The sequence below is a fragment of the Amia ocellicauda genome, chromosome 9 (assembly GCF_036373705.1).
Source record: "Amia ocellicauda isolate fAmiCal2 chromosome 9, fAmiCal2.hap1, whole genome shotgun sequence".
NCBI lineage: Eukaryota > Metazoa > Chordata > Actinopteri > Amiiformes > Amiidae > Amia > Amia ocellicauda.
In genome coordinates, this window is record NC_089858.1 from 2,774,335 (window position 1) to 2,790,396 (window position 16,062).

Below are 16,062 nucleotides of genomic sequence, written 5' to 3' on the forward strand. Positions count from 1 at the left end.
CCATTATATCGCCCCTGCGGAGTGGCAGGCAAGCAGCAATAAAGAGCTCCACTTCTGATGAGTCAAGCGACTGTGGCTGCAATTAATGGAAAATCTACACTTCCACATGGATTTTTATTTATGTAGTTTTTAAAATTAATTTCTTGCCAACTTATTTTTAGACCCAAGCTGTTTTGGCGTATTTTAAATGCCGTATGCAAATAAAAATTACATATATTCGTGACAGGCTTTACCACCACTGGTATTAACGCGCTTTTCCCCCCTCTCCTCTACTCCTCTCTCCTCTTTCTTTTAAATCTTGACCCTTCCTGTGTCCTGCGCTCGGCTCCAAGCATTGTGTCAAGCAAAAACGCCTCTGATTTGAGATTTGCAATTAATAACAGACTTGTACAGTTTGTGAGAAGTATTTAGCGTAAGCAGCGCTGATCCCAGATTCGCTGGGCGCTCAGTCATACTCATAAGAACATAAGAAAGTGTCTAACCGAGGCCATTCGACCCATCGTGCTCGTTTGGTGTCCATTAATAACTAAGTGATCAAGGATCCTATCCAGTCTGTTTTTGAATGTTCCCAAATTGTCTCTTCAGCCACATCGCTGGGGAGTTTGTTCAGATTGTGACGCCTCTCTGTGTGAAGAAGTGTCTCCTGTTTTCTGTCTTGAATGCCTTGAAGCCCAATTTCCATTTGTGTCCCAGGTGCGTGTGTCCCTGCTGATCTGGAAAAGCTCCTCTGGTTTGATGTGGTCGATGCCTTTCATGATTTTGAAGACTTGGATCAAGTCCCCACGTAGTCTCCTCTGTTCCAGGTGAAAAGGTTCAGTTCCTCAGTCTCTCAGTAGGACATTCCCTTCAGACCTGGAATAAGTCTGGTTGCTCTCCTCTGAACTGCCTCTAGAGCAGCGATATCTTTCTTGAAGTGTGGAGCGCAGAACTCGACACGAGGCCACTCAGCAATCCAGACGTGTTCACCGGTGAAATAATAGCCCCGGGCGATCCTGACACCGCAGGGGTGGACCAGCCCCTAGTCCTGAGACCCGGGTGTCTGTGTACAGGCTGTCTCCCCACAGTCACCGCACAGCCAAGGGGTAGATAGTAAAAGGAACAGCATCGATTACTTTACACTTAAGCCTCCTGCTTGTGCTAGTTCTGCCCAGAAGCGCAGTCCCACGCGCAGCCCCCGAGAGCGGAACAATGGCTTTAAACCCATGTGCCCTCGTGGGGTGACCTCTGACCTCTGCCAGAAGGACTGTGCTGTTGCTTTTCTTATTGTAATCGGTGTTATTATTTTTCGTCATCGCCCACATCCCCCGAACTGGTAACACGGCAGTAATGACCCTTGATGTCATCGGGGAAGAGAAAAGCCAAACCACTTGTTCTGTTTTTGTTCTGTTTGTTTGGATCCCTTTTCTGAAAAGGTCAAAGGCTGACCCAGAAGGGAAGCCCGCCCACCAATACAGACACAGCTAATAAAGACTATCGGCAGCTCATAACCCCCCACTCCCCACCCCGACGCACCACGCTATATTCCCAGAATTCCTTGTTTCTCTGATTCTAATTACAGGATAAAGTTACCGAGTTAAGCGCCCGGTTGAGAGGCGAGCGCTTAGGTTTCCCGTCGGACAGCAGGGTCTCCGCTCCGGCCTCGGGTCGGGTTAATTCCACCCGTTAACCCGCAAGCTTTGATAAAACCCGGCCTTGCGAGAGAGAGACTGTTTAAAAGCCGAATGCCGAGGGGATTGGGGTGGGATTCGCCGTTATCTGCCCGATCTGTGAGGTTCTCTCTAATTCAGGTCTTTTCAAAGCTGCTGGGAAAAGGAGAGAGAGGAAAGGTCAGGATTGCATTCCTCTGAAATCCGTTGTGTACGTGTTTTGAGCTGCAATAGCCACCCTCGGATTAAGACCTGTATTGGTGTCAGTCTCTTGTTTTGGACAAACGTATAGTCTTTAACCTCTGTGTCGCTCAGACCCTCATCTCTTAGGAATAATACCAAAAACGCATGTGTCCTTTCTCTTAAATAAAGTTTGAAGCCACTGCTCACTATTAAACCCATTGGTATGCTGAATTATTTGTACAGAGACATATTTTTGTTATCGTGATGATGGCAACTTAGTTTTTAACACAGGGATATTATAGCTATACTGAAAAGTACAAGGGTAACAATATCCCCATATAAAGAATCGGTACAGGAGAAGACCATGGTGATCCGCAGGTGTGATCTGAACCGAGCGAGCTCCCCGAATTGAGATCCATGTCCCGTCTCTGAGGGCAGGAGGAGAAGCGCAGGGTAGGACAGAGAGAGAGGGCAGAGGACCGACGCACGTCCCTCCCGGCCGGTGGAAGTCCTCTCTGTCCCCGCGACACATCAGACGCTCCCTCCCGCGGCACAGCCCGGCTTTCAGTGCGAGCGGAAAAAGCCCAACGTGCCCCGCAAGGGAAAACAACAGCCGTCCGTCTGTCAAGAGGCACAATTTCCTTTTAATGTCCTTTCTGTTTCACGCCACGCAGGGTATCAGCCGATTTCTCCCCGTAAAAAAACCTTGACATGTTGTTTTCCCCCTCCTCTTCTCCGTCTCTCTCTCCTTTCTTAATATACAGACGTTTAAGTGACAGCTTCATTTTCACAGTTCCTTTTTTTTTTTTTTCTCCCGTCGTCCCCCCCACTCTCCCTCCTCCGCTCACCCCTGGCTCCCCCCCTCCCTTCCTTCTCCACAGCAGTTGCTTAATTGCAGGGTTTTGAAAAGGCTTGAGGCCTGCGGGCCCGGGGAAGGGAGAGGCTGCGCGGCCCTACCCTGTTATTTGGCCGCGCAGAGTGCCTCTCAGCGATGGGGAATCTGGAAATTTTCACCGCAGGCCCCAGAGTGGACTTGTCTGAGCCGCAGCAGGGAAATAATGACAGCTGCCTTTTAATCGGCACGCGGGAGAGAGTGGGGGCGAGCGCCTGGGCCTGTGTCAGTGACAAGGGGATCATTTTTTGTCACAAACCGCTGACAATTTCATGTGCTTCTCTCTCTCTCCTCCCCCACCCCCCATCTTGCTTTCTTTCTTCATTTCGATAATCCTTTTACATCCCCCTCCTCAAGAAGAGGTTACGAATCGCAGGAGCCGCGTTCAGTCCGTCAGTCTTGTTCTGCTGCTCGTAGCACCTCCATCCCAGACTCGCGTCGCTTTTATCTCGGGGAGACCCCTTCAACAGGAAGGCTGTTCCAGGCTTCCGCCACTCTCCCTGTACAGCGGTGCCTCCTGTTTACTGTCCTGAAGACCACCACTTTTGTCCCCGGGTCCTTGTTTATCTGAAGAACATAAGAAAGTGTCTAATCGAGGCCATTCGCCCCATCGTGCTCGTTTGGTGTCCATTAATAACTAAGTGGTCCAAGGATCCTATCCAGTCTGTTTTTGAATGTTCCCAAATTGTCTCTTCAGACACATCGCTGGGGAGTTTGTTCAGATTGTGACGCCTCTCTGTGTGAAGAAGTGTCTCCTGTTTTCTGTCTGGACAGTGTCCCCTGGATTGGCTTTCTCAATACCTTTCAAGATCCTGAATATGTGAATCAAGTCCCCATGTATGTGGTCTTCTCTGTTCTCTCCTTTATACTCTTTCCAGCGCAGTTATATATTGCTCCTTGGATCACTTAGTTATTAATGGACACCAAACGAGCACGATGAGGCGAATGGCCTCCTCACGATTGGACACTTATATCCCTCTTGCCGAACACAACTTCCCAGACGAGGTGGGGCTGATGCAATGCCTAGTTGTACCTCTACTTGCCTCAATTTAAATGCCACACTCTTGACTCTCAAATCCATATCTTCTCAGGTATCTACGAGACCCCGGGGGGGACCATCCTGTACCACGCACATCTGGACATCGAGACGTTCACCATGGACCGGGAAGTCCGGAAGATAAAGCAGGGTCTGGGGGTGCGGTTTTCTGAGCAGATCTACAACGGTGAGTACTGTAAAGCGCACAGAGATAGTGTCCCCACCCTGTCCTCCCACCCTGGTCCCGGAGAGCCCCCCAGTTCATTTTGGGGTTAAATTGAACACTCTCTGAGTTTGTTCGACACTGGAGACTTTGTTAGGCACGCATGAGCAAAACACTTGAAGACCAAAAGATCTTTAAAGCCTCCTGAAGCTCAAACTAAGGTTGTGCTTCTCAGGGGTGTTATGCGATGATGAGTCCCACTTCCGTACGGTGTTCAGATGGATGTGTCACCGGGACATATTTTTACACCCTGCAGTTTATTTTGTAGGAAACTCAGCCCTTTGAATGGCTCGCCGGGTAATCCGATCGCCGGCGTTATTTGCTTTTCTCCTTCCCCACGCTGGTGACATCAGGAGTTTGTGTTTCGGGAAACTGTAGAGCAACAAAACACACGTGACAAACGTGGCCCGGGGTGGGTGGATGGGAGAGAGTGAAGGGGAGCATCTTGACAAGGGATGCAGACAATAACTGACTTCTCCTACTGGGAGCTTGTCTGTCGCCTGTCACAATAACACCGCAAACGCTGACAGCACTTTTTATGCATCACTTGCATGCTTAAACACTTTGGGGTTTTTTATTCCTGGTATAACTACGACTGTTGGAGAGTGTGTGTATATGTGTGTGTGTGTGTGTGTGTGTGTGATGGGGGAGGGGGTTGTAGTGTGCTCTTCCATGCTCTGTTCATCTTTAAAACAATTACACAACAGGAAAGACATCCCCTAAATGAGGAGAAGGCGGAGGGGGGGGACCACAAATGGCGATTTCAGAGACTATTAGTGCCCTCTAACAAGCAACCTGACAATTAGGTGCTGCTGCGGTTGGCAGGGAACAAAGGCAGGGCCCACCTGCTCGGGGTCATTAGCCTGGCAGGGGCCCGTCCCCTCGCTGCCCACACAGGTAGCCCGCCGGGACCCCCCAGAGCCGGGCCAGACCGCCGGCTTACCTGGGCAGGTAGGCTGACAGGTGGGCAGGGGGAGGACAGGTGGGCAGGGGGAGGCCAGCTGGCCAGAGTCTCTGACAGATGACCTGCTCTGTCTGGAGAGAGAGAGTGAGGGAGAGAGAGAGAGAGAGGAGCTGTCTGCATCTGTCAGCCTCGCTCTCTCTGCCTGTCCTCCCTATGTCCCTATCGGTCTCTGTCTTTCTCTCTTTTTTCTGCATTCCCCTCCTTCATTATACAACCTCCGCTTTCCTTCATTTCCACCTCCCTTCTCCCCTTTGCCCTCTCTCTTCTCCCTCCCCATCTCTCACCTCCCTTTCTCTGTTGCCTTCCTCTCTGCATACCGCCACCTCCTCGCTCTTCCAATCCCCGTCTTGCGATCTCCGTCACCCCGAGTCTGTTATTTAAGGGTTTCATTACCCTGAGAGCTGCGGAGCCACTCAATACCCAGACGGGAGTCGAAAGCCTTTTCTACTTCACATGAAGACCAAAATCAATCTTTATGGTAAACAAAAACCAAGAGAGAGACCAACACACAACAGTGCTGTGGGTTTTGATTCCGTACAGGGAGGAAAAGGTGTGAGAACAGATTGCACTGGCCCCGTGAGTTCGATTTCAGTCGATTTTCTTCAGAGCGTATCCAGACTAATTCAGATATATGCACTTGTGGTTTAATGCATAAGTACTATAACTGACACATTATCGGAAAGGAAGGCGGTTATTCAAAAGACGGGTCTCTCCTTACCACGAGCGCGCATCACTTTGTGTAGTGGTGATGTTAGGATGATGAACTCCCCATCGCAGGCAGACCGACCACACACTGATTCGAGCATCAGCGATGACGTCAACAAAACTGTTCTCTTTCCAAGCCGAGAGTTTTTGTTCTGGTGATCTCTACCCTTCTTACAAATAAAGAAGAATGAAACGTGGACGTGTAGCCAGCCCAGCCGCGTTCTTCACTGGGTTTGTTTGTGGTTGTCTTTCATTCACAACTTGTTAGATTCAGATTAAAAAAAGATGGAGAAGTTATATAAACACATACAAAATGCAAGCAGGAATGCACAACCTCTTTCCTGCTTTCTAACAGACTCAACAGACCTGTGCACAATTCAGGAAACGAGGATTAAGAGCTCAGTCATTTTCGCTACCTGGCGAAGTGACCTCTAACAGGATTGCCAACAATCGATACCCTGAACTAACACTCTTATAACACAAATAACCCTCCTCACTGAACTGTCTACAAAGACACCTCTCTACGGTTCAGCTCAGGTGTTTTAATCCCATTGTCAGCCCCCTCCCCCATCCTCCTCTCTTCTCTTCATCATCCTCTTAATAGGATTTCAATTATTGAAGTCTGATCGCCGTTCCCATGCAATTATACCAGAGGACCAGAGGAGCTTCTGCCAGAAACAGGGGGCACAAAAGGAGGTGGCTGAGATTAAGGTTGCGTTAGATGTGACCGTTCCTCCGTCGGACATAGCCTGCGGGAGACGGAAGGGAAGAGAGAGGGGATGTCTGTCATAGACATTCATGCCCCCCAGTCTACCCCCAGGAGGCGCTCTACCACACTTACAACCCCCACTTTAAGGGGTTGGGTAGATGACTGTTATTGTCTCCCTCTTGGGTGCAATCAAGCCTCCGGTCTGATTATCCCCTTCATTCCTGTTGACCTTTTCCCGTGGACTGGCGTTTAATCCATACCTGGGAACGTTTAGTCCGCAATGAATCTTTCCTCCATTTATTTTTCCCTGTCAATGTTTTGCTTCGGAATAACAGTTAATCAATGGCTGTGAATAGAGAGAGACGGCGGCTCCCAACTCCAGTCGTTGCCAACTATGATCCACTCAGTGGTCTCGGGTTACCCCTGCGAGAGTGGACAGCCGCATGGCCCCCTGTGGTCGGGGACTAGGCTTGTGGCTCCTTATGGGGTTTGTTTTTATTCATTTGGGTGCTGTGTTGACCTAGATCTGATCACAGACCCCGCAGCGGTACATTGACTCAGTTTGACTAGATCAGAGAGATCCAGACGTGTCCCCGGGGAGCGAACCACAGTGTCTCCCACTCTCTGTCCCAGTCCTGCCGTCCTGCCACTGACTTGTTTCCTTGACTCCAGGATATCTCCAACCTATTTCCTGACCAAAACGTCACAATCTTCAACGAGGGGAAATCATTCAAAGCATTTAGAAATTGAGAACTGCAGTGTGTTCTATTATTAGTCCTTTCATTCTATTATTCTATTATGTATGAATCTGAACACAGCGTAGAACCTTGAACATCAGATGGTGCTTCATCTCTGTCCAGAAAGTCGGTCGCCTGGTCTTAGAAGTGGACGGGGTTTTCTCGTGCGGATATATTTTTGTCTTTGTTGATTCGCCGAGTGAGACCTGAGGAAAGAGATGAGTCCTTTCGAAATCTCAATGAAAAACATAACTTGTTTTTGTGTTAAGGGCACTATATAAATAGTTGTATTATTATGATAAGAAATCCCAGTGGGCCACATCATTTGCTAACTTTACCCCAGTTTCTAGTTTCCTCCAAAAGCACACACTGAAACTGAAGAGCCCCCCCCATAAGCAGACGACACGTTTCTTTCCCATTTTGCAACATCCCCCTCTCTCTGTCACTCAAGAAAAGCTCAACCGACGCCTCTCCTGACCCAAGCTCCGTCCTCCCAGTCTCTCCTCTTGCCACTGGCTCTATTCTTGTGTTTTTCCTGCCCCCGAGAGAGAAACAGCTTGAGGTGATCGAGTCGGGCGGCGGGGCAGATGTGCCGAGAGAAAGCCTCCTTTCATGAGACAGACACGGGCAGCCCCAGCTGTCCCCGAAGCAGGACTGGTAGGGTTACAAAAAGACAGGGGGGGTGATAGGTGGACTCTACCTGGAAGCAGCGCCCCCCCCACACGTGAGCATATGCGTCTGATTCACTAAGCTGATAAAAGGGGGGAGGAGCTTCAACTGAAATGTCCCCAGCGAGTCGGATCACTCCTCCTGATGTTGGGAGAGGCGGGGGGGTGGGGGCTAGACTTCAGATAACTAATCCCCCCCCAGTAAGAGTATCAGATTGCTTTTGTTCGGTCTCTGTGGTGTTAATGTGTCTGTGGTCCTGCTGAAAAGTAAAAGCGCCTCTTCTCTCCACACTTTTAACTACCTGTATGGTCTCGAAATTGAATATAAATGACTGTGTGCATTATTGTGTTATAAATATATATATATATATATATATATGTGTGTGTGTGTTTTAATTGCATTGTATGTATTTGTTCGTTGGATATTTTATGTGTTGTAACCATCTATATACATTGTGTATTTAATGTATGTTGAATTGATCTAAGAATATGATCAATTTTAATGTATATTTTTCCCTTACAAACATATACAGATATGTAGTTTTTAATATGTATATATTTTTCAACAATATAAAACAGAAATATTGCAGACAAAGGAAGCTTGGTCCGAGCCCTAACAGCTGCTGTGTGTTGTTGTGTTGTGTGCAGGGTTCTGGTACAGTCCGGAGTGCGAGTTTGTGCGCCGCTGCATCGCCCAGTCCCAGGACCGCGTCGAGGGCAAGGTCCAGGTGTCTGTCTTCAAAGGGCAGGTCTACATCCTGGGCCGGGAGTCACCCAAGTCCCTGTACAACGAGGAGCTGGTCAGGTGAGGATCTGTGCCAAGAGAGAAATCGCTTCCTGCGGGACAAGATGGTACCATCATAGTGTAGCGGTATCGCACAGTGAGCGCCAGTCCGAACCCTAGCCGGGCGTCGGAGTAGTCAGAACCATGTCCGCACGAAAAGCACCATCTGGACAGCTGAGATGAAATCTGACCTTGGCTGCACTGAAGATCGAGCGGACCAGGGGCGCTGTAGAAGAATTTAACCGCCTGCCAGGGAGACTGCTGGGGAGGGAAAGCCTTAAATAGCACAACCCACCCATTATTTGTTGGTTTGTGGTTCCCTATTTAGCGCTCTCTGGAAACACTGAGCCCATTCATGTCCCTAATAGCCCCCGGGCCCTCAGGCTAGCGCAGCAGTGTCCGCAGCGGAGCTCCATATGCTGCTCAATCCCTTCTCCTTCTCTGTGCTAATGTGCAGCTAAGAGGAGAAGGGATGATTGTCTCAGGTGAGGGCCCATTTCATGCCAGTTAAGCAGGGGGATTGGGAGATGAAAGCCTGCTGTCCGCTCTCTGGGACAGGGTGTTTAATGGGCTGTGTGGTGGCTGGGTATCACATTGCAAAGGATGAGGCTCGCAAACCCCCCCACCCCAACCCCGAGGCTGTACTTCACGGACAACACGGAGAGGCAGAAATGCGCTGTGAACAATCCCATTACCATCAAAGGCAAATGACACCTTAAAGGGGAAGTGATTTTAGCCACTGTGTCCAAGCTCCTGTTTCCCCACTGTGAGGAATAGTCCGTGGGCTGGTGAGAATAATTCAAAATGTGTCTGGGAATAAAGCATGGACAGAACTTTATACGATGATTACCCTGTGTAGATGGTGTTACAAAGCCATGTTTGTGTTTCTCTAGTTTGCTAGCGGTCCGTAGGGTTGACAGAATCCTGACACATTCTGCAATAATCAATCCATTCAGTTTAGAGGCCAATTTTGCACTTATCAGTTCAGGAAAATATACAGTACCTCAATCTGTTTTCCTTTTATTTAATTTGATCTCGTCTCTGACCGAAAATAGACACAAAGATCTAGTCTTAGACATCATCGCATCAGTGCTGCTTCAGCCGGTTCACTCGCACGCCTGTAATCGTTCTTAATTGGTATCCGTTCGCACTGCGGTCACTTCCGTCTCGCCGTCTGTTGTGTGGAGTCTGACACGTCTCCGCACACAACACCCTCCCTAATGACTTGATTGTTACCTTCAGGATTAGCTTCCCCAATACCCCAGCACTTTCCAGAACAAGATACAGACACAAAGCTACAACGGTACAATATCACAAATCCACTACACAAAACCACGGAGAGGGAGGGGAGGAGATTTAAAGCGACTCGTTCTGCACTTCTGTTCAGCTCCATGATGACCGAAGCGTCGGGCCTCCCTCCCCGTTGTGTTGCAGCACTTTTGCTTGCATCAGACTAGTCTGGTTTATAGGATTCTAGGCTGGATTATAGGATAAAACCAGTCCAGATGCTTAGACTAATCTAATCCCATGAGTGGCCCTTAAACTGTATTCTGTAGATGCTGACCAGTTTGCAAAGATACCCCCACACCTGTCCTAATCCCAATATACCTGTCCACGTTAGAGGAGTATTTTGCAGAATGGATATGCCTTCTCTGACCCCAGTCTACCTGGATCACCACACTTAGCGCTGCACAAAGATGTTGTTTTAAAAGGGATAGTCAATGCAAAGTGCAGAATCGGTGAAAGTCACACCATTGTTACTTGTTTCAAACATTAATCATCTAGTGCCTGTCTGATCACTCTCTGCGCCCCCCCGCCCCATTGTAACAGCGTGTATAGTGAGAAGGACAGACAGACCTTAATCATCAATAGCTGAGCTCCAGAAGAATAAAACAAACAAGCGACACACAATGCTAATATTAACCCTTCTTCAGTTTAGGGAACAGACATGGCCATTGATATGTTTGCAATGGAAAAAAACCTACTTCCAGGCAAAGTGCAGCCTCTGTCTCAACGTTTTGATCCCGTGAGGCACGCATAGCCGATATCTCCGCCATTTTGACAGAAATTGCAAATGTAATGCGAAGTGTGACGTTCAAGCGATCTTCATCTAAATATTATTGAAGATATTCAGGTCAGAGATTAGACATTTCACTCAAACTGTGTATTTGTAAGGTATGTAAGGTATGAATTGTGTGATGTCATCATGTTCACAAAATATCGAGTTGTGTGTCGCTGCCAAGGGACGTTCATCAATGCAGCTCATTAAATATGTGTGGTTATTTGTAATGCTGTATTATAGTGGATTTATTTATACAATGCAATAACTTATGACTGTAGTATTTTAAGTAAATATATACAAATACATATTGATAGATTGTGCAGATACTCTTTCAATGTAAACGGTCAGCGTTCTGGTAGATAACAATTGTCAAATCGTAGCTTAAAACTAAAAATACATTAATTCACCACGTTAATTATAGCTTTTTTTTTTTCCTTTATCATGTATTCTTTTTATTATATTATAGTATGAATTAATAATCAAATCCAAACATTTCTCTTCAAGGACATTTCAATTGTGTATTTGTTGAAACGCAATCATTTGAACACACACCATTTTCACTAAAAGTGTTATTTTTATATTTTCTGGCTAGTTCATATGAACTGACAAAGAAAATCAGGCTTGGGGACAGATTTGGTATCTTTATTTATTTTTTTAATTGGCTAAAAATGAGATGCAGTCTTCTCAATTTTCATCAGTCTTCCAAAAAGCATAAAACAAAATATCCTCTCATTGTTTGTGTGCCCTATAAAGGGTTAAGCAGTGATTAGTGTTTTTATTTTTATGAAATAGAGCTCGGTGAACCCTGTAAATCCCCTCGAACCCCAGCGGTACGCGCTGATGAATGTCTGTGAGGCACCCAACGGCGAGTGCCTCTCAGATGCTGCTCTCGGTGTCGATGATGCCGGCCGTGGCTCGCGAGCCCTGATTGGTCCGTGGCGGCAGGACGGCGCGCCGCGGGTCGAGCCGCTCTGAAACCTGCCGTGTTTATCCTGTGCAGCGCCACGTTCGTCACCAGCCCCGCCGATCGATGCCAGAAGATCAGGGGCTATTATGGGAGAGAATTGACACAACAGATCAATAGTGGCATGGCGTGGCATTAATTCAACCAGTGCTTAACCGCCGGGCGCGCGCTGCACCGGCTGGGGAGGAGGGGCTGTTACACGGGCCGAAACGAATTAATCCCCGAGATACTTTCTTTGTTTTTCTTTTTTTTTATTAAGTTGGTTTGTTTTTATTTTAACCGGCCTATTCTCCCGTCCCGCGTTTTCACCGCAATGCCAGCCGGCGATACCGTCCTGCTGAGAACGGATCCAGAAAACTTATCCTCTCATAAGTCTTCTTTTCAAGATCAGTTCATTTTAATTGTTGCTCAGCTGCTCTGGAGTTTTGTATAGAAAAGAAGCAAAATGCGACACAAGACACAGCTATAGCAAGCGAAGGGCAGGGGGCGAAGGCAGTTGGGTGAGAACAGTTTATAGGTGGCAAAGATTAAAGCCGGACCGAAGACATTTAAACTCTTTTTCATTTCTTCTCCTCCTTATTTATTATAATGTGCTACATACACACAGTAGTATGGCAACACCCTCATGATGCACACAATCATTCTCTTTAGGAGGTGCGGCGAGGTGGCGAGATGCTCCAGGGAAGCTCATTCCAGCAGGCAAGCGCAAGGATCTCAATTAGTTTTACGCAGGAGTCGTGGTGGACGAGTGCTACGGCTTAATTACAGCAGAGGGGGCAGCGTTAATATTCACACCGTGGCCTTAGTGTTTAATTTGAGGGAATATCGTGTATCGAGCTGTTTAGCTAAGCCAGCTTTACTGCGAGTTTATATATCGAGCGCCCCGGTCTGTCTCCAGCTATCATTTCAGCCAGGTTGGTTCCAGTAATGAGACACGACGCCTTTTCTTCTAAATTACCCTGCCGTCGATTTTCAGCCCCCCACCCCATCCGTACCGTTCCATTAACTTTCCTCCACCCCGGTGCCGTAAATATTCACAATAGACCACATTGATCCTGCACTAGAGGGGTAAATGTCACCGTATCTGTCGCTTTTTTTTTCTCTTTGTTTTTCTGCAGTTAGTAAGTCAGCATGTTATTTATTTCTTGCTCTTTCTCCTTTCCTTTCCTTCAATAAGAACCCGTGCTGTGTCACACAGGCAGAGTTGCACACAAGCAGCAAATACAGAAAGTTGGGGTGAAAAGACCAATGGAGACAGAGAGAGAGAGAGAGGGATGGAGAGAAGCAGAGGGAGAGAGAGAGAGAGGGGTTTGTGCCGGTGACTGCAGTCTCGCTGGGCTAGTGTGAAGACTTTCCACTTATCTCCACTTCTCTCTCTCCCCCTCTCTCTCTCTCTCTCTCTTGCTCCCTCTCCCTTTTTATTTTCTTTTGATTTCTACACCACTGCCTTCCAAGGGCTTTGAGTGACGCCGTCACATTAGCCGCCGAGTCGCTGGTGAGAGGTAGTGGAGGGGAGGAAGTGCTTTGGCGCAGTCGGTAGAAACTACTGTAATTATAGAGAGGAGTAACACTGAAGGAGAGAAAGGAGAAGAAGAAGAAGAGAAAGGGGGGGGGCGGTGAAACACAGAAAAGCACCGGTAAAGGCACAGAAATAAAAGCACAGAACAGAAGAGACCCATCAAGGAGAAAAATGAGGAGAAGCTCATTTCGAACGGGTTGTTGTGTTTTGTTTTTTGCACAGACGGATTAGCTTCTCTCTGTGTTGTGTCTGGACCCTCTGTTAACCCCTCCAAGTGTGCCTCGTTTCCTCCCGTTCGCGGGATATGAAAACACTTTGTTTAAGACGCAAGTTTCTCCTTTCAGGCCCCCTTTGTCAGCGCATCAAAGGAGGCCGGGCTCCTGCTAGCTTGTCAATAGCGCTCAGCTGGCAGCGGCGCGGCCTGTCGGAGACGGATAAATACCCAGCGCTGGCTAAAGTGCTGCCTGTGTGCGGCGGTGCTGGGCACAGGGAGGCACACCGATACCGCACTGAGGAGGAGAGGGTTATTGGGAAAGGGTTTGATTATGGGGGTAGTTCCACCGATAGGCTGCACTTGGGGGAGGTTACAGCAAGGTAATATGGCAGTGAGATCGTTAGGAAAAAATAATATTTTCCAGATACGTTTCAGGTGAAGTTGGTGTCAATGAATTGCCTTTCAATGAATCAGGGCGGAGAGAACGCACACATCCCAGTTCCGTTAGTCGTGGCGTTATATTTCTGGAATCTAATGTTCGAACACGGACCAATACATGCCTCACTGTTGCTTCACGGGCTGCATGACAGCTCTCTCGATGGCATGAGCTTGTTTTACTGTTTGTATTCGAAGTGCCGTGCTCTGCAGGACTAGAGGACAGCCCTGCTTCGTGCGTCCGGGGGACGGGGAAACCTATATAATGAGTTAGTCAGAAGACGAGGAACCCGGTCTCTTGCTGTCCTCGCACTACCGTTGCTCGGCTCGTCCGATCGGTCAGTCCTGCCCCTCTGGTGATCGCTAGTCGCACAACGGCATCGCAGTAGACCTATAACTGTGACACCCAGAGTATTTTGGACTCAATATTGGACTCAATTGACACAAATACTTTCACACTTAGCAAACGCCTCTCAGGAAACGCCAGAGTGATCCTCTGTCTATAACAGCCCCCTCAAGTGTCTGTAGCGCCCCTGGACTATGACCAACCAGCCCCTGCTTTTATATCTGAATGCCAGAGTACTCCTGTAGTGAGAAATACACAGGTGTGCAGGTGTGCGGCTCTGAGGAAGGGGTGATTTTCAAATCGACGATCGAAAGCCGGAGGGGTATTAACCCGGTTGTGCATCCTCTCTCCCCAGCATGGACGTGCAAGGAGATTACGACCCCTGCGACGCCTCGGGCTTCATCCGGATCAACGCTGTCAGGTCAGTGGGGCTCCACGGGGCCGAGCCGCTCTCCCGGCCCGAGCTGCTGTGCCATGTGGCATGCTGAAGGTGAACCCACTTATCGGTGGCAGTGGTGACGGCCCGGAGTAAGAGGGCTGGACAGAGATCCGCTGGGCAGTACCGCGAGAGACTACAATACAAGGCTTTTTCTGACGCCGTTTTTGTTTTGAAGCAATAGCAGGGATCGCTAGAAAGACCCCCCTGGTTGTCTTGTGGAGAGTCCCCTTCATTTGTCCCCACTTGCAAGCAAAGGAAAGTAGGTTTATATATGCGGTCTATCTTTTCTGTGAAGAGGAATAGTTATTGCACCCCCACACTTTCTCCTGTGTACCTACTGCACCTCTGTCTGTCTGTCTGTCCTGACAGCTTGCCAACCCGGTCTGATACAGTCTGAGATTCAGTAAGGGTTGTCTGTGTGTGTGTGTGTGTGTGTGTGCGTGTGTGTGTGTGTGTGTCCTGCGTCAGTTAATGTGAACATAAAGAATATTAAATGGCTAAATCAGCTTTGATTCCTCTCTGAGTCGTATTCAGTCTTTTCTCCTCCTTTCTTTTCTTCTGCAGGCTGAAAGAATACCACCGATTACAGAGGGCCGACTCCCAGCACTGAGGAGACGACTCAAATTGCAGCACATCGCCCCCCCTTCGCCTCCTCTGTCTCATGTTTTGTATCCACGCCGTTAATTGTGCTCGATCTAATTCAAGATTGAAATTACTTACGCAAACCTGTATCACCGATCCTTGGGGGTCCTAGGATCGAATTGTGTGCAAAGTGTGTTTGTGTGTGTGTGGTGGGGGGGGGTGGTGGATAGAGGGTCTTTGAGGAGATGGGGGGGGTTCAATTAATATTTTCGGGAATAAAGCGGAATAAAACCCTTGGCAATGTAATTTCGTGCTTTTTGTTCGAGGCTTTTGCGCAGAGAGCTCCCGTTCGTTCCTGTTTCACCGCTGGAGAAGTTTAAGTGACTCTGAAGGACAAACAGGCTTCGGAACGGGGGGCTAGAAAGGGCCTTTTATTTGACTTTTATATTGATTTTTCTCGTTCCTTTTCTCAAAAGAGTCCTTAATTCATTAAGAAAAAAAAACACCAGCCCCCCCTGCTACCTGCTATTCTGTGTCTCGGCCCGGCTGGTCGTTTACACGGCTGGAAACGTGTTTTAAAAGGATGCACTTTGTGTTAAGTGGATTTTGAAGGAGGAGGGGGCGGTGAAGGAGGAGCACATCTGTTTTGGTTTTTGAATCCCTCATTTATCCCTATATATATATTTTATGATGATGAGGCTTATTCTGATACTGCCAAAGACATGTAAGGTATAGTATGACAGATAAGTATTTTTCCTAAGGCGGACATGCTACACACACGCATGCACTTTGACTCCGAGATTATTTTCCGTTCCCTGTTGCGTCCAAGTTCGTCGCTGCTGTTTCAGTGACCAGATTCCCGGTTGTGGGCAACACTAACTGACACAAACCCTGGGTCCCACTGCAGTGGGTCAGAGGGCTCACCGCAGGCCAAGGGGCTGGCACTGAAGACGC

The 16,062-nt window shown here is 48.2% G+C and overlaps 1 protein-coding gene across 1 annotated transcript in view; it reads left to right on the top strand.

The window, feature by feature from the left end:
* Nucleotides 1-15,402, top strand: part of ass1 (argininosuccinate synthase 1) — a 56,936-nt gene extending 41,534 nt beyond the window's left edge. The window contains exons 12-15 of the mRNA XM_066712627.1: nucleotides 3,813-3,944; nucleotides 8,412-8,568; nucleotides 14,443-14,508; nucleotides 15,091-15,402. Coding sequence (XP_066568724.1) covers nucleotides 3,813-3,944; nucleotides 8,412-8,568; nucleotides 14,443-14,508; nucleotides 15,091-15,136 — 401 coding nt within the window. The 3' untranslated portion in view covers nucleotides 15,137-15,402. The remainder of the gene's footprint in view (nucleotides 1-3,812; nucleotides 3,945-8,411; nucleotides 8,569-14,442; nucleotides 14,509-15,090) is intronic.
* The last annotated feature ends 660 nt before the right edge of the window (nucleotides 15,403-16,062 follow it).